This window comes from Tripterygium wilfordii, chromosome 6 (genome assembly GCF_013401445.1).
Source record: "Tripterygium wilfordii isolate XIE 37 chromosome 6, ASM1340144v1, whole genome shotgun sequence".
Classification (NCBI taxonomy): domain Eukaryota; kingdom Viridiplantae; phylum Streptophyta; class Magnoliopsida; order Celastrales; family Celastraceae; genus Tripterygium; species Tripterygium wilfordii.
The window spans coordinates 2,514,981-2,529,607 of NC_052237.1; the positions used below are offsets into that span (position 1 = coordinate 2,514,981).

Genomic DNA, 14,627 nt, shown 5'->3' on the forward strand with positions numbered 1-14,627 from the left:
CTCTTACAACTGGATTATGGATTGTAGCCCAACTGGATTATGTAATTTTCTCATACATGAAAATAAAAATAAACAATGTGGGATAAGTCTATTCTTGGATTACAACTTTAATTTCTAAAATGAAAATAAATCAAATCTTAGAAATCAAATCAAACTAGTCCATTATTAACGAAAATAACAATCATTTAAAATACTCTTAAGTCATAACCATAAATTATCTTCGAGGATACACCTTAAATGTATATGAACAAAATGGATGAACGAGATCATCCAAATCATTTTATTAACATGACTTTATTTGAAATTAAATTTCAATAAATTAAATCTCATGCGCGTGTGACAGCCACATATACCCATTTAGGGTTGTAGTTTTTAGATTTTTTTTTAAAAATCTATTATATTCTAACATTATGAACGTCAAAATACTCAATTACACATTTTAATTCATAATTTTGATGGAGAATTAGAGCCAAAATTGGAGTCCCTTGTCCCATCTTTCCGCCACGAGTAAACAACATTCGAATCACTAATTGGAGTAATAAGTATAATGTCTATTAGGTGATCAGGTTCAAATTCCTCTTTCCAATTAAAAAAAAGCGAGTAAACAACTAACCCAACCACAAATCGCCACGTTATCTACTTGTCTTCGCCAAGTCCACGTGTCGTTGTCTTACTCATTATCTTAACCACAAAGTTACGAACTTCCATACACTATTGCCCCGCCAGATCTTGCGCTTTCATCTCCCTCTATTTATATATTTACCATAATTTTCAGTTACTCTCTCTCAGCAGATACTCTCTCTCTCTCTTCCCCCTCTCCCCCCTCCTCTTAAATTAGCGAAAGGAAAGAAGCAGAGCCTTTACTTCTCTTCCTGTCTCTTATCAATGGCGTCTCTGAGATATTCTTTTCTAATTATCTGGTTTTCATTCTTGGCTCTAATAATCTCACCAGGATATTCAGAGACCTGCACCTCCCAAAAATTCACAAACAACAACCTCTACAGTCACTGCCTGGACCTCCCGGTCCTCGCTTCCTACCTCCATTTCTCCTATGATTCGTCGAATACTACTCTCTCCATCGCTTTCATTGCTACTCCAGCCAAATCCGACGGCTGGATAGCATGGGCCATCAATCCGACCGGCACCGGCATGGCCGGGTCTCAGACGCTCGTTGCCTACAAGGACTCGAACGGTTCCATGGTGTTGAAGACCTATGATATCGCGTCGTACAGTTCAATTGTGCCGAAGAAGCTTGCCTTCGATGTTTGGGACACGAGCGCCGAGTCTTCGGGCGGGGTTATACGGATATTCGCGAAGATCAAGGTGCCGAGCGATCTGGCGGCGTCCGGGAAGGTGAACCAGGTATGGCAGGTTGGACCCGGTGTGGGGTCGGGTGGGATGTTGCAGAAGCATGATTTCGCCTCGGCTAACTTGAATTCCAAGGCCACGCTTGATTTGTTGAGTGGGGAGGGTTCCAGTGCGACGGACCCCAGGCTCAAAAAGAAGAATGTGGGTTTGCCTTTTCAAATTTACTTTTTATATATATCGCTTTCTTTTCTGCAGTATTTGATTGATTTGAGCTCTAACATATTTATTTCTTTTCTTTTCTTTTGTTGGAAGTTGGTGTTAAGAATCAGTTATAGAAATGGAATAGTTAGAAGGAAACTTTGAACATATCTTTGATTATGGTGGTGTCTGAATTTTTTCTTTATTTAGAGGGATTTCAAATGTGAGAATCTGGCCAAAAATAAAGAATTTAGTGTTCTTGTTATTTTAATCATTGGGTTGGAATAATTTTGCGGAGATATTTTTGCAAATTTGGTGTTTGTAGCAAAAATGAATTGCAGAACTATCAACAAGAGGTAGAGTAAAAGATAATTTATGTGATATTTCGTTTAACTTGCTAAATTTGTGAATTCAGATTCATGGAATTCTGAATGCTGTCAGCTGGGGAATTTTGTTTCCGCTCGGAGCAATCATAGCAAGGTATATGAGAACTTTCGAGTCAGCAGATCCAGCATGGTTTTATCTCCATGTTTTCTGCCAGATCTCTGCATATGCTATCGGGGTTGCCGGTTGGGCGACTGGTCTAAAGCTCGGAAGTGAGTCCCAGGGGATTACATACACCATTCACCGGAATATTGGAATTGCACTCTTCAGCCTTGCAACTGTGCAGGTAAATGGACTTGAAATTCCATTCTGTCTAAGTTGCTTGTTTTTATTTCAAGTTTTAAGGTTCTTTTGCCGTAGGTGTAAAAGTTAACGCTATAGTGAGTCATTTTCTCTTAAACAAACGTAGATTGTTCATGGACTGGATTGTGTTATCCCTTACAAGATATTTAGGCCATTGATATTTTTCTGGGAACACTTAGATTGATTTATTCTGATGTCGATTTTTCTATCGGGCTCCTTTAGATTTTTGCGCTGTTCCTAAGACCAAAGAAGGACCACAAGTATCGATTTTACTGGAATATCTACCACCACAGTATTGGATACTCCATTCTTGTCCTGGGTATCTACAATGTGTTTAGAGGTCTAAACATGTTGAACCCGGAAGACAAGTGGAAAACGGCCTACTTTCTTGTGATCGTTGTTTTGGGCGGGATTGCTGTATTGCTGGAGGCAATCACTTGGATTGTAGTCCTTAGGAGGAAGTCCAGTAAACCTACTTAATCCTGGAAACCGCAACTATTTAGACAGACAACGGAGGCTGCTTGATTCGTCAGAGTGATATATATTTGTAATATACAACCCTCTTCTCTCATATGAGGTCTTCATAGGCTTATTCATCGAACACATTGGAATTCTCAGTACACACAGATTGGTTGTATTTATTATTTCAGTTGTAGTATGCATATGTTATTACATCTCTCACCTTTTGCATCTGTCTATTAAAGATTTGTAGTTTACTGAAAAGATTGCTTTCGGTTGTCAATGTTTCGATGAAATGTCTCGTATTTAAGATTTTTAGGGTAGCTTTCGATATTATGTTGGATGGTCATTTTGCATGTTTTCCATTTGAATCCATTTTCTTTCTGTACGTAAATTCTGCAAAAATGAATGGTTTGGTACCCAATTCTGTTCTTTACAGAAAACTACAGGGAACTGCATTCCACTTTTGTTTCTGTATAGTTTTTAGTCCTTATCAGCTTGTTCTTGGCACCAAAGCTTTTTTTTTTAGATAATCGAGAATTTCTCAGTCCAATATGACAATTGGATTAGATTTAAACACAGGATATCAACTCAGCTCGTTCCACGGAGACGATAGGAAAGATAGACCAAAGCCTGTACAATAAATAAGTGAAACTGCTAGTTGTAGGAGTTGGTGCGAGTTGACTATGGCATCAAAGTTGGTGTTAACTGTACGAGAATCAAACAGTAGATTCCCTGAAATAAGGTGAGATAGAGTTTTGAATGGGTTGTTTTCAGAACTTGTGGGAGGGTACTCTTCTATTCTTTTTTTTTTTTTCCTCGAGAGTGCCCTGTCTGAATCAATGCATAAGAACATATCTTCTTGTTGGGTTTTATCAAGATAGGTGGAGTAAACACATTCCCATGATAGTGACTTCCATCAAGAGACTCTCTTAGTGTAATTGTGACTACTTGTTTGTAGGAAATTTCTTAGAAGTTGTCGGAAAGCAATGAAATAGCAAAATCTGATAAGATGGATTAACCTTTACATGGAATCCCAATGCAATTAATTAACTCAAAGGACTAAACACACACGTTCCTCAAAACAATTATTCTTCAAAACCCATCATAATCAAGACTTCACTTTGACAGGAATACATGAAGTGCTTTTGGTAGTCTCCCACTGCTTTCACTTTCATCATTTCAAGCTTAGCTTTTGTTGTTTTTTCTTTAATACATGGCCTCTTATTCATGGATTCCCATGTGATATGGAGAACCCTCCAGCATCATTAGGAAGCAGATGCCTCTCTTTTTAAGGGTAAGCACTTGGGATGTCTTCTCACTAATAAAAGCATACATTCGAACTAAAGCCCTGTTTGGCAACTGAATTGGACGGGGTTCGGAGAGGGAGGGTTGAGAGGAGTTCGGAAGAGTTGAGTTTATCAATATGAACTTTTGATGAGGAGATTTGTGGGTTGGGACTTGTTAGGTAGGTATTTAAAATTACCGTTATACCTTGATATAAGCGATGATCCAAATGTTTTATTAAAATCAGGAATAACCTTATAATTGTATAAGGGTTTAATCAACGAACATCTACGAATCCATTGTTCAAAAGAGGTATTGAAAGAAGTTCAACGAAGTTCTCGAATCTTACCGAACACCTCATGTTTTTATTGGCAATCAAGACTTCGAGACGAACCCCTCCAAACCCAAATGCCAATAGAGTCTAAAAGACAATATAAAAAGATGGATTTGTTCTAGAAAAGGTATCTAGTGTTTTGCCCTTTAGGGAGGATAGGCTAATAAAGGCATTGCAAGGCCATTGAAATATTTACACTTACACAAAGTAGGTGGGAATGGAATCACCCACCTATATATGTCTTTCCTCTCATACATCTGTATGTCTTTATTAGATCAAAGCAATGCAAAAGGATTTCAATCATGCTTTACCTAAAGAACCTTATGATTATGACTAATCGACCCACCACAATCGTACCCCAAGAAAATTTGGCTTGGGAGTTCATCTTCATGTTCAATTTCAATTCATAAGTGCTCATAAGTGGCAGACGTCTAGTTGCTAAGATGTATGAATATCATTTAAAGTGTATATGAAGCTCATTACACCTCAACAACTAAGATCTTAATTGTTGGGATAAATATCTTTTTCGATTTTAAGTTCAAGTTTACACACACGTACATAGTAAGCCAATATTGTAAGGTACGTACTCTATTTTTTTATATATATATTTGCCAAATATAATAAAGTTTGAATAAATTGAAATTCCATTAAAATTTGACAAATTTATTGAGTGTTGGTCAAATCATATAAGAATCTATATTTTGTTGGAATAAAATTTTATTAAGACTCTATTTTAGTTCACATGTCAAGTTGTCAGCGACATGACATGCAATGTAACACACAGTGGGATTGAAAACTCGTAAGGAACCATGGATGCTTTCCATTATTACTTTTACATAACGCAAATTCACGTTTTATTATTTAGATTATTGGACGAAATCTATCTCATATCTAATACGACAATGACCTTTGGAGGTACTAGAGATGCACTACCTACCAATTAAAAAACTTACCTATGATAGTTACATATATACATAGGCTCAAAAAATATAATTATTTCGAAAATACGTTAGAATATATATATATATATAGTAATTGTCAGCAAGTGTTGGGTATTACTCTGTCTTACGTGGTTAATCAAGTGTTTGTTTCTTGGTTGATATTTTTGTTTTGTTTGGACTGTACTTGGTCTTTGTTTGTCATTCTCTAAAGAATGGATGCGTGCTATTAGTGAACAGTTGAGTTCACTAGGTATCAATGAGTTATAATCCTTTCAAAAAAAAAGTAAAATTATTAAGTATAAACTGACGTCAATTTTAAAAGATTAAATAAATACCAGACAACTTATCTAACAATTTATAAATTAATTTATTTTTGACAATACATAAAAAGAACTTCTAGTGCGGGATCTATCTAACACTATTTATACGTGGACCTTATCACGTGTATGGGGGTCACATTTACATCAAATGAATGATGTCAAATTCCTCACATGAGAATTTCCTGTATATAAAATAGCTTATTTTTCCTAAATATAAATTATACCAAACCGACACGGTGTCAAATTGATAGCGACCTAGAAGGCTAGAATACAAATTAAACAATGATCAAATTATGAAAGTTGTCTTAATATGGGCTATGTCACAATGATGAGAGGATGACTCAATAAAGACTATAATAGTGAAGCACAAAAATGATTTGATAATATGGCGTCATAGATGCATCACTGCTCATCATAAATGAAACGGGCTTTTTTTTTTTCCTCAAAAAAACTGGTTCCTGAATGATGAACCCCAGCCAGAAGTGACCTAAAAAACATTCTGATCGATTTGCCGAGCCCATTGAACCGTCCATTAATTAACCACGGTCAAGTTAGGTTATTTTCAGGGGTTGTGGTCCTCCAGTTTTTGTTGAGCCGCCACTATGTCATGAATCATGCTAGCTGAATATCTTTTTGTTAATATCAAAATATTTCCAGTCGAGGCAATGATGTAGTCTTAAATTTGGTATTCATCTTTACGAAAATTTTGAGTTTAATTTTCATTGGGAGCGATATTTCTGTGCCAAAGCGTTGGACTTTGATATAAGTTATCTTATCATCAGTTGGAAAAATTCTGTGCATGCGAGCTTGAAAGTCAGGAGTTTAACCTCATATTACATATTCAAAAGATAAACTTGTATTATATTATTCTCCATAACTAAAATAATTATGTAGGCCTAAGCACCTCCACTACATAAACTACATTTTTCCTACATTTCTTCCATTTTTGTGCTAGCTAATTGCTCCCAAACAAAGGGTATTGACCATCACATGCGACGAACAATTTTTAACGCCTTCGTAAAAAAACCATCGTTCTAGCGGGCCTTCAGCTGTGAACCAGGTTAATGAATACGCCAAGTCTGGGCCGCTGGAGCAATGAATACAGTGTACTACACATGCGTCGGTGGTCCTGTGGAAAAGCAACCACACAATGCAAGTAGAGCGAACCCATCCAAACTAATTTTAAGTTGCAGCACGCTGTCGCTTTGTAAGAGAAAACAACCATCATTTGTGTCACATTCTCTAACGTCAAACTTAACCTTAGCCTACTCTTAACTTGCTAGTTGAAAGAAGAATACAAATTTAGTGTTCATGAAAGGATGCACCTTTGGGGCTTATCAGGCCCTCGAACACAATGGGCCTTGAAAATCACAACACTGGGCCTTTTACGGGCCACAAAATAATCAAAGCCCAATGATTACCCTTTTTGTATGAAGCTCACAAAACAAAACAAAACAAAACCTTGTTAATATGAACCCATTTTTGGTTTTTCAATCCCAAAAAAATCCGTTAAGGCCATGGAACAACAACAACAGAGAGCAGAGAAAGAAGATTCAAGAAGAGTACGAGCGCCGGGAAGAAGCAGCTCCACCTTCTCTGCCAATCCGTTTAAGGCCGAGTCCAGAAAATTGGTTAACAATCAAACTTTGGTTATGTTTGGACGAAATTGAATGTGAATGTGTTCTTGTTACTCAATCCCTCCTCACCTGCGGCCATTGGATATAGAAGTAAAACAGTGTACGCAGACCTTCAGATCCTACCCCCAACTCCAAATGAAGGTCTGCCCCATATAATATGAGGCTCTTTTCCAGGAGTCTTCTCTCGATTCTGGTCGAGTTAAACTACTCAGCACTCAGTACTCTCTATTTGAGAAACAAGGCTAGAGTTTAACCACCACCCATTCAGGGATATTTTGTTTTAGTTTGAAGTTGCTGTGTGCAGTTGGTATAAAGATAGATTTTTCATTTTTGAAGCTGACTGGTAAAGTATTTTGGATGCACCGATAGAGGGAAACAAACATTTTAAGCAAATTCAGATAAAAGCATGGTATTCCCAAAAAATGCAGGCTCAGTAAGTGCATGAAAATAGATCATATAGAACAGCAAGAGAAACTTCTCTTTGAGTTGTCTCCATTCATCAGGCTTACTCGACTGCCCGGCAACTCGGCTTTGTGTGCATCCGAATTTATAACTTTCTTGCTGATATTGTTGTGTATCTCCCTGATAACAATCTCAAAAGCTGTTTGAACATTAGTTGCGTCAAGGGCAGACGTCTCGATGAAGAACAATCCTTCCTCTTCTGCTAGGCTTTGGCCCTCCTCCACGCTCACATCTCTAATATTCTCCAAGTCACATTTGTTCCCTACCAGCATTTTTATCATTGCAGTGTCACAGTGAGCTGCAACATCATTCAGCTAAAGTTAGAAACTTGTAGTAAAGACTAGCGTGTAAAACGCCCATTTCAAGCATTAGAACCAAAGAAACCAAAACTAAGACAGCAAGGAATGAGTGCTAAAACAGGGTTTATTTTTCAGATGGAAAACATTATATGTGTTTCCAAGAACACTGCATCCTTAAGTCCTGGCTTGCAAAGAACGTTCTATCCACTTAGATTTAGAAAGGATGGTACAAAACAGATCGATTATTACATAGAAAATATGAATCATAGCGATTGTTTGATTACAAGTAATAAAACATACATCAACCAAAGCTAATAAGGTCGATCGCGGTGATAATTTCTAGCTTCAAGGGTACTGAATGGCAAAAATCCTACCATCCAAAACTTCACTTACATCATTGCCTACATTTTCCGAGAAAAAATTTATGGGAAACAAGGACAAGGTTTTAAGCAAGATACAGAGACATAAAGAACAAAGGAACTTACTACTGAGCTTATCTAGCCACCGCTTGATGCTCTGTCAAATCTACTATGTATATTTAGTGATATCATAAACAAAAATTGCACCATCAACATCTCTATAGTAACCAGAAGTGAATTTTCAGTGTATCCAATGTGTATCTACTAGTAAAGGGTATATTGAAATTTGAGAATTAGAAGGCAATTTATCTGACACTACCACCACAAATCAGGAAAGAAAAGAAGAGTTTTAACTTGGTGGGGATTTTTTACTGCAATCACAGAAACAAACATAAGCACAAAGTAGAAAGGAACTAACTGGTGAGCTCATCGAGCCATCTTTTGATGCTATCAAAGCTAGTCTTCCTGGTGATATCATAAACAATAAGCGCACCAACAGCACCTCTATAGTAGGCAGAAGTAACAGCCCTAAACCTCTCTTGACCAGCCGTGTCCCAGATCTGAGCCTTCACTTCTTTCCCATCAATGTCCACTACTTGGGTCTGGAATTCAACCCCAATTGTAGCCTTTGAGTTGCTATCAAACTCATTTCTTGCAAAACGAGACAGCAGGTTCGATTTCCCCACTGCAGAATCCCCAATTAGGACTATCTTGAACAGGTACTCCTCACCTCCTGCTCCCTCATGACCCATTGTGCTGTTTTCTGCTGTGTTTCTGTCTGATTTTTTGGGATTCGATCAGTGCAGGTTATGACTTGTGAGGGTTTATCCTTTTTAGGGGGGTTTTAACTTTGATTTGAAGATCAATAAAGGTCGCACGGACAGGCTGCGTGATTTGCGGTGATTTGTTCAATTTGGCGGTGAGTTCCCTTTTTTGGTGGCTAATGATCCTCTTTCACATTAGCCATTACCGAATAGAAAAGGAGCATTTATGGGTAACCAGTGCCACCGTCGATCTTTATCATTGCACAAACATCAAAGACCTTCACCGTTGATCTTCACCGCTGCGTGCCAGATCAGTTTTATAACTTGCAAGTTCAATTGACTATTGTACCCAATGTTTACCCACTAACAACAATTTAACCAAAGAATTAAGGAATGGGGCCGGGCTGGGGCTGATGCTTTGGCTTTCAAATTCAATGGACTAGGCTGAGCCCAGTCCAACTACACTAATCAACCATAGGCCCAAACCTTCTCTTTCTATTTGGGCCAGTTGGCTTAGCGGGCCCATCCAAAGTCTACTACACGACACCGTTGAATGTTCCAAGTGATCAATCACAAAGCAAGGCACTAACATAATGGGCAAATGCAATACCCAGATATCAGCAAATGTTGATCCCTTGTTTCCCAAATTAGTTTCCTGGACAACTTTATTTCAATGTAGAATTTCCCTTTATATACAATCAATATATGCATGAGATTAAAAATATATATATATACATGTCATGTGACATACCCGTGCTGTATGGAGTAAAGTGATAGAGGAAATCAAGAGATTGCTAGGCTATTTCATGAGTTGGAAGGTTGTCTTTGTGCGACGTACAGCAAATTTGGCTGCTCATTCCATGGCCAAACATGCGCTCCTCGTCCAAGACATGCAGCTCTGGATTGAGGAAGTTCCTAGCTCGGTTGTGAATATTGTTTATGCAGAGAAGCTAGCTTGGGAAAGAGATATGCAAGGCCTAGGAGGAGAATCAGTATAAGGTGTCTTATAAGCTGATTTATGTCTTATTATTATATGTTTTGTCCAACTTTCTTATTTTGGTTGTATTCCATCATTATGGTGGCCCGAGTACCTTTGATGGTCTCCATTTCTTTTACTCACGTGGTGAGTTCTGAAATATATATTGGGTCTTTTGACCTTTTCAAAAAAAAAAAAAAAAAAAGGGAAAAAAAAAAAAACAAGCATGGCTACTGTATGGCAGCCAACCTCTTTGAGGTGAGAGCACGGTGTATCTGTCATGCAACTGTCTTCTTCATTTTCTTTCTTATTCTTCAGTACGTCGTAAAGCGCCATTTTCTGGAGTGTAGTTTGTGCCAGAACCTTGTTTAGTAGCCGGCTTTGCCAAAACTTCGAGGAAAGGGAACAACATCCCTGACATCAACGAGGCCAGTGATGAAGAGAACCATAAGGTCGAACCTGATACTGAATCCGGAGTGCCTGACAGTCCCATGCCTGTGAAGATCTAAATACCATTCGTACTGCTCTCGAGGCAAGCCTGATTCCTTAATCCTGCAATAGGGGGATATTAGCCTGGTTTTGATTGCAATTTTATAGGAAAGCATGAAAAGCCAACAGCTATAAGATAACGTCACAAAGAAAACGAACATTGTATCAAACGAAGAGAGTAAACACTATTAGCAACTTCAGGGAGAGTTTCAAGATGTATTCCTAAACGAAGGAGAGATTAAAGTCGTTCACAAGATAACAGTGGTCAGGGGCCAAGTGGAAAAGGCAAGTGCATGGTTTATACTTTATACAGAAACCTTACAATATATGTACAGGTCAATATTTGATTTATTGATCTGATTCTTTATCTTCTAAAATCTAAATACCTTCTGGAAACAAGATAAATTGCAGGATAACAAGGACGGCATTACCTTTCCTCTATCACATTGATGCGTTCCTCATTCTGGCTACCTGTTACCAATGTTCCCACCTGTAAATACCATGCAACTTGTGAAGAATGTAAATTAAGATTGGATTGGAAGGTTGGAAACCTCGTCAGATTATAATTTGTTTAAAGAGGCAATTCACCTCCAAAGATGTTAGAGCTCACCTTTGGCACAATCATATCAAATGCGGCTACTGTTTTACCATCAGCGTTGATGCGTACATAAAATGGCTTTGTTCCTTTTGGATAATTGTATATAATTAAAGGCCTCTTATAGATCTCATCAGCCAAATAACTGTCATTGAATAAATAGAAAAAAGCAATGACATTAAGAGGCATCATATCCTGTCATCATCAACAATAGCATATCCATTGCAACAAACACCACAATGTCCATACCTTAGATGTTCTGGTGTCAGCGCCACACCCCACTCAAGTTTTGTCTCAAATATCTTACCTGTAATCTGGTTGGAAAAATAAAAAACACGAAGGACATAAAGTACAAGAGCCGAATACGCCTGCCACAATAATATGTTCAAGCAACATGTAGTGTTGATTTACCTTTTTCAGAGCATCCACTGCTTCCATGTAAGATATTTTCTCAAACGAACTTGATATCGTTGATTGGAGACGATCAATGCTCATTTTGTCAATTCGTTTTGATACAAAATTCATATCTTCTGCACAATTTTCGAACACCCATTTGCAGATGAACTTGAGATGGTCTTCTGCACAATTTATGGCATCCTGGAAAGTTCACCAAGGATATTAGTGCATTCAAAAGGTTCCAGAAAATGGTAGTAACCTTACCATATAAAAATCAGTGTTGACAATCACACATGAAAAACCCAAGTCATACCTCCAATTCTGAAAATGCCATTTCAATCTCAACCATCCACATTTCTGCAGCTTGTTTGGTAGAAACTGTTCTATCTGCATGAAATCTGGGTCCAAAAGAATAAACATTTCCAAGTGCACAGGCATAGCTCTCCAGATGAAGGCGACCAGAAACAGTTAGATAAGTCTCGCTAGGGAAGAAATCCTCTGGGAGTTTTACAGTATCAGTCTTCAACGAAGTTCGCTGTTTTGACTTTTCTCTTGCTTCTAACTGTGATGCTAATGCCTTTGCTTTCCTTAAATCCTGGACTGCAGCAAAATGTGCTTCCTTATTGCTGTCACTTCTTTTTAGTTCTTCAACTAGACTACTTTTTTCCTTTATAGCAGCCATAACAACTTCAAGACTGACATCTTCTGTATCCTTGGCAGTTGGCTCTGCCATTTTACCTGCTTTTCCAAAAAGAGTTGTAACCTGAAACTTTTCGCTGAACCCATCACAATCAGTGGTTGTGATAATAGGTACTTGCACATGAAGAAATCCATTGTTTTGGAAGAATGTATGACTTGCAGAAGTCAGAGCACTATGGATTCGCACAACAGATGCCACCTGCATGGTAAGAACATCCCAACGAGAAGGAAAAAAAACACAGTTTTAAGCAACATTTGCCCGCTTAAAAGACTACAGTCAGATATGAAGGGTTCTAAATAAAGATCAATTTATTATTTTAGAACGTCTCAGAAATGTAGAACCACTAGCAATATACGCTAACACTAACATATGGTTGCTGATTCCATATGTTATAATGTGGGTGACACTTTTTGACCATCACAATTCCAGGTATCCAGTATTAAAAATAATATTGGGTGGGGGGGGGGGGGGACAAAAAAAAGGACATGACAGAATAGGAATGGGTGTAGAAACTACCGTGGTTGTCCGTGGTCGAAATTGGGAACAGTCTCTTAGGGACTCCAATGGTATTTGTTTCTTTGATAGCGGATACGTATCTTGATCAACCGTCCCCATATGAAGAACTTTCTCTGCTTTAAGTTCAATGGCATGTTTTCCCTGCACAGATGGCTGCCTAATTACACCTTCCGCTAATATACAAGTTCCAGTAGGCATGATCTGGCTTGGGAAAGCCAAAGATGTGTCCACCACAACCTGACAAACATTACCACAAGTCAGCGAGACCCAAAGACCATAAATTACATAACATTAACATCCATCTTAACAACCATTGAAACCATCTTAACAACCAATGTTTCAATGGCGACAAAAAAAGTTAAATTAAGAGGCATATTATCAAACAGTTAAAGTGCAGTGAATTTCACATATCCAAATATGAAAAGTAAAATTTAGTGAACTGCACCTGAAGACCAGCAACGCACGAGCCGTCACTAATAACCAATAAGACAATTGAAGAAGGAGCTGGTTTAGCAGTCGCCGGCCTCACAGCCTCCAACTTCTCCCGAATTGGGGGTTTAGCAGGACCACCCAAAACCTTCATAATCGACCGGAAAAACGGAATCCGAGACTGAACAATCCCCACACGGCTCTCATGTTTGGGTGAAGCCGGACCAGGTCTTTCATCATCTGCCAGTGGCGGCGGCGGAGGCAGAGGTGGATGCTCTTCCTTCTCCTCTTTAGAGGCCTTCACCCAGCCCCCTATAACAACCCTCTGACCCACCAATCCAAGACCGCCATCCATCCGCTGCAATATAGATTTCAGAACTACCCTGTTCGAGTACTTGAACGGCACCACCGGCATGGCGGTGACAGCAGGTTCTTGAAATTTCTTTTTCTTTCCGGTCACTTGAGAATCCAATTGGGGTTTTTTGGATGCCATCTATGAATGCGAAGAGATATAGAGAAGATGAATTGAAACAACAAATCAATCGGAAGTTGCAGAGAGGTCGAAATGTGATGAAGAAGGGGCATGGTGTGGTTATGATATATATACTCAAGAAGAGATGGTTTGAAGGAGAAGTGATTCCTGGAGAATGAAGAAAGTGAAGGTGAAGGAAAGGGATTGTTTCACAGCTTCGAAGTAGTCGATGATTGTTTCAGAGAGACAGAGAGAGGCAGCAAGGTTTGGTATTCTTGAAGGTTGGTTAAAGAACTTCCCGCTCAATATTAGGCCCAATAATGGTGGGCTTGGGCCTAATTAAGTTTATGGCCCAAAAAAAGGTAATTCAAATTCAAACGACAGATGTGAAAGGGGGGCATGTAAATGTTTGTCGTTTGAGCAGTCTATTCAAACCCAAAGACAACAAAAAAAAATGGAAAGTGATTTGTGTTATGGAAAGATCAATGTTGAGTTGAATTTGTACTGCCTTGGTTATGTTTCTCCTAACTTGCAAGGTGAGACATGGAGAGAAAGACATGTCTCTTCGTGCGTGTTCATGTTTTTCACCACATAGAATTACTCGTTATCCGACAAATTATAGAGTAATTCCGCTATACTTTTTTTTTAATAATCGAGAATGATGCTATATTATTTCTCATTTAGACATTCGATATGGGTTAAAATTCAACGCGTGACCACAAAGATATTACTCTCTATAGGAATCAAACTCAAGACCTCCGAAATTCATACAGTTTGACACCAAAGACGTTTATCAGATACCCCGGGTATTAGTAGCCATTATATTAACGAAATTAGGTAAAACACCAAACTTGCATGGCTTCCACATCCCATTCAATCACCATTCTCGATGGATCTGGGAGGTCTGGAAGCTACTTCTCTGCGAGTGATTGGATTTTGCATGGCTTCCACATCCCATTACATAACTGATAACTATTCCACATCCCATTACATAACTGA

At 38.4% G+C, this 14,627-nt stretch overlaps 3 protein-coding genes across 3 annotated transcripts; 1 reads left to right on the plus strand and 2 right to left on the minus strand.

Annotated features, from left to right (window-relative positions):
- The first annotated feature begins 783 nt into the window (after positions 1-783).
- On the plus strand, positions 784-2,988 carry LOC120000220 (cytochrome b561 and DOMON domain-containing protein At3g25290). Its single transcript, XM_038848171.1, has 3 exons — positions 784-1,509; positions 1,922-2,176; positions 2,416-2,988. The coding sequence occupies exons 1-3, from the start codon at positions 886-888 to the stop codon at positions 2,671-2,673; spliced, it is 1,137 nt and encodes a 378-aa protein (XP_038704099.1). The 5' UTR covers positions 784-885; the 3' UTR covers positions 2,674-2,988.
- A 4,487-nt stretch (positions 2,989-7,475) lies between these two features.
- Positions 7,476-9,133, minus strand: LOC120000221 (ras-related protein RABA5b-like). Its single transcript, XM_038848172.1, has 2 exons — positions 8,710-9,133; positions 7,476-7,931 (listed from the first exon to the last, which is right to left on the minus strand). The coding sequence occupies exons 1-2, from the start codon at positions 9,041-9,043 to the stop codon at positions 7,624-7,626; spliced, it is 642 nt and encodes a 213-aa protein (XP_038704100.1). The 5' UTR covers positions 9,044-9,133; the 3' UTR covers positions 7,476-7,623.
- A 767-nt stretch (positions 9,134-9,900) lies between these two features.
- LOC120000218 (asparagine--tRNA ligase, cytoplasmic 2-like) lies at positions 9,901-13,879 on the minus strand. The gene is made up of 8 exons (XM_038848170.1): positions 13,173-13,879; positions 12,728-12,964; positions 11,825-12,409; positions 11,527-11,712; positions 11,365-11,429; positions 11,131-11,260; positions 10,952-11,010; positions 9,901-10,583 (listed from the first exon to the last, which is right to left on the minus strand). The coding sequence occupies exons 1-8, from the start codon at positions 13,647-13,649 to the stop codon at positions 10,400-10,402; spliced, it is 1,923 nt and encodes a 640-aa protein (XP_038704098.1). The 5' UTR covers positions 13,650-13,879; the 3' UTR covers positions 9,901-10,399.
- Between the last annotated feature and the right edge of the window lie 748 nt (positions 13,880-14,627).

Coding starts and splice junctions, on each gene's coding strand:
- LOC120000220 (XM_038848171.1), top strand. CDS start 886: ATGGCGTCTCTGAGATATTCTTTTCTAATTATCTGGTTTTCATTCTTG. Junction 1,510..1,921: donor CCAGGCTCAAAAAGAAGAAT/GTGGGTTTGCCT, acceptor TTGTGAATTCAG/ATTCATGGAATTCTGAATGC. Junction 2,177..2,415: donor TCAGCCTTGCAACTGTGCAG/GTAAATGGACTT, acceptor GGGCTCCTTTAG/ATTTTTGCGCTGTTCCTAAG.
- LOC120000221 (XM_038848172.1), bottom strand. CDS start 9,043: ATGGGTCATGAGGGAGCAGGAGGTGAGGAGTACCTGTTCAAGATAGTC. Junction 7,932..8,709: donor ATGGCTCGATGAGCTCACCA/GTTAGTTCCTTT, acceptor ATGATGTTGCAG/CTCACTGTGACACTGCAATG.
- LOC120000218 (XM_038848170.1), bottom strand. CDS start 13,649: ATGGCATCCAAAAAACCCCAATTGGATTCTCAAGTGACCGGAAAGAAA. Junction 11,713..11,824: donor TGGCATTTTCAGAATTGGAG/GTATGACTTGGG, acceptor TGAACTTTCCAG/GATGCCATAAATTGTGCAGA. Junction 10,584..10,951: donor ATCAATGTGATAGAGGAAAG/GTAATGCCGTCC, acceptor CCCCTATTGCAG/GATTAAGGAATCAGGCTTGC.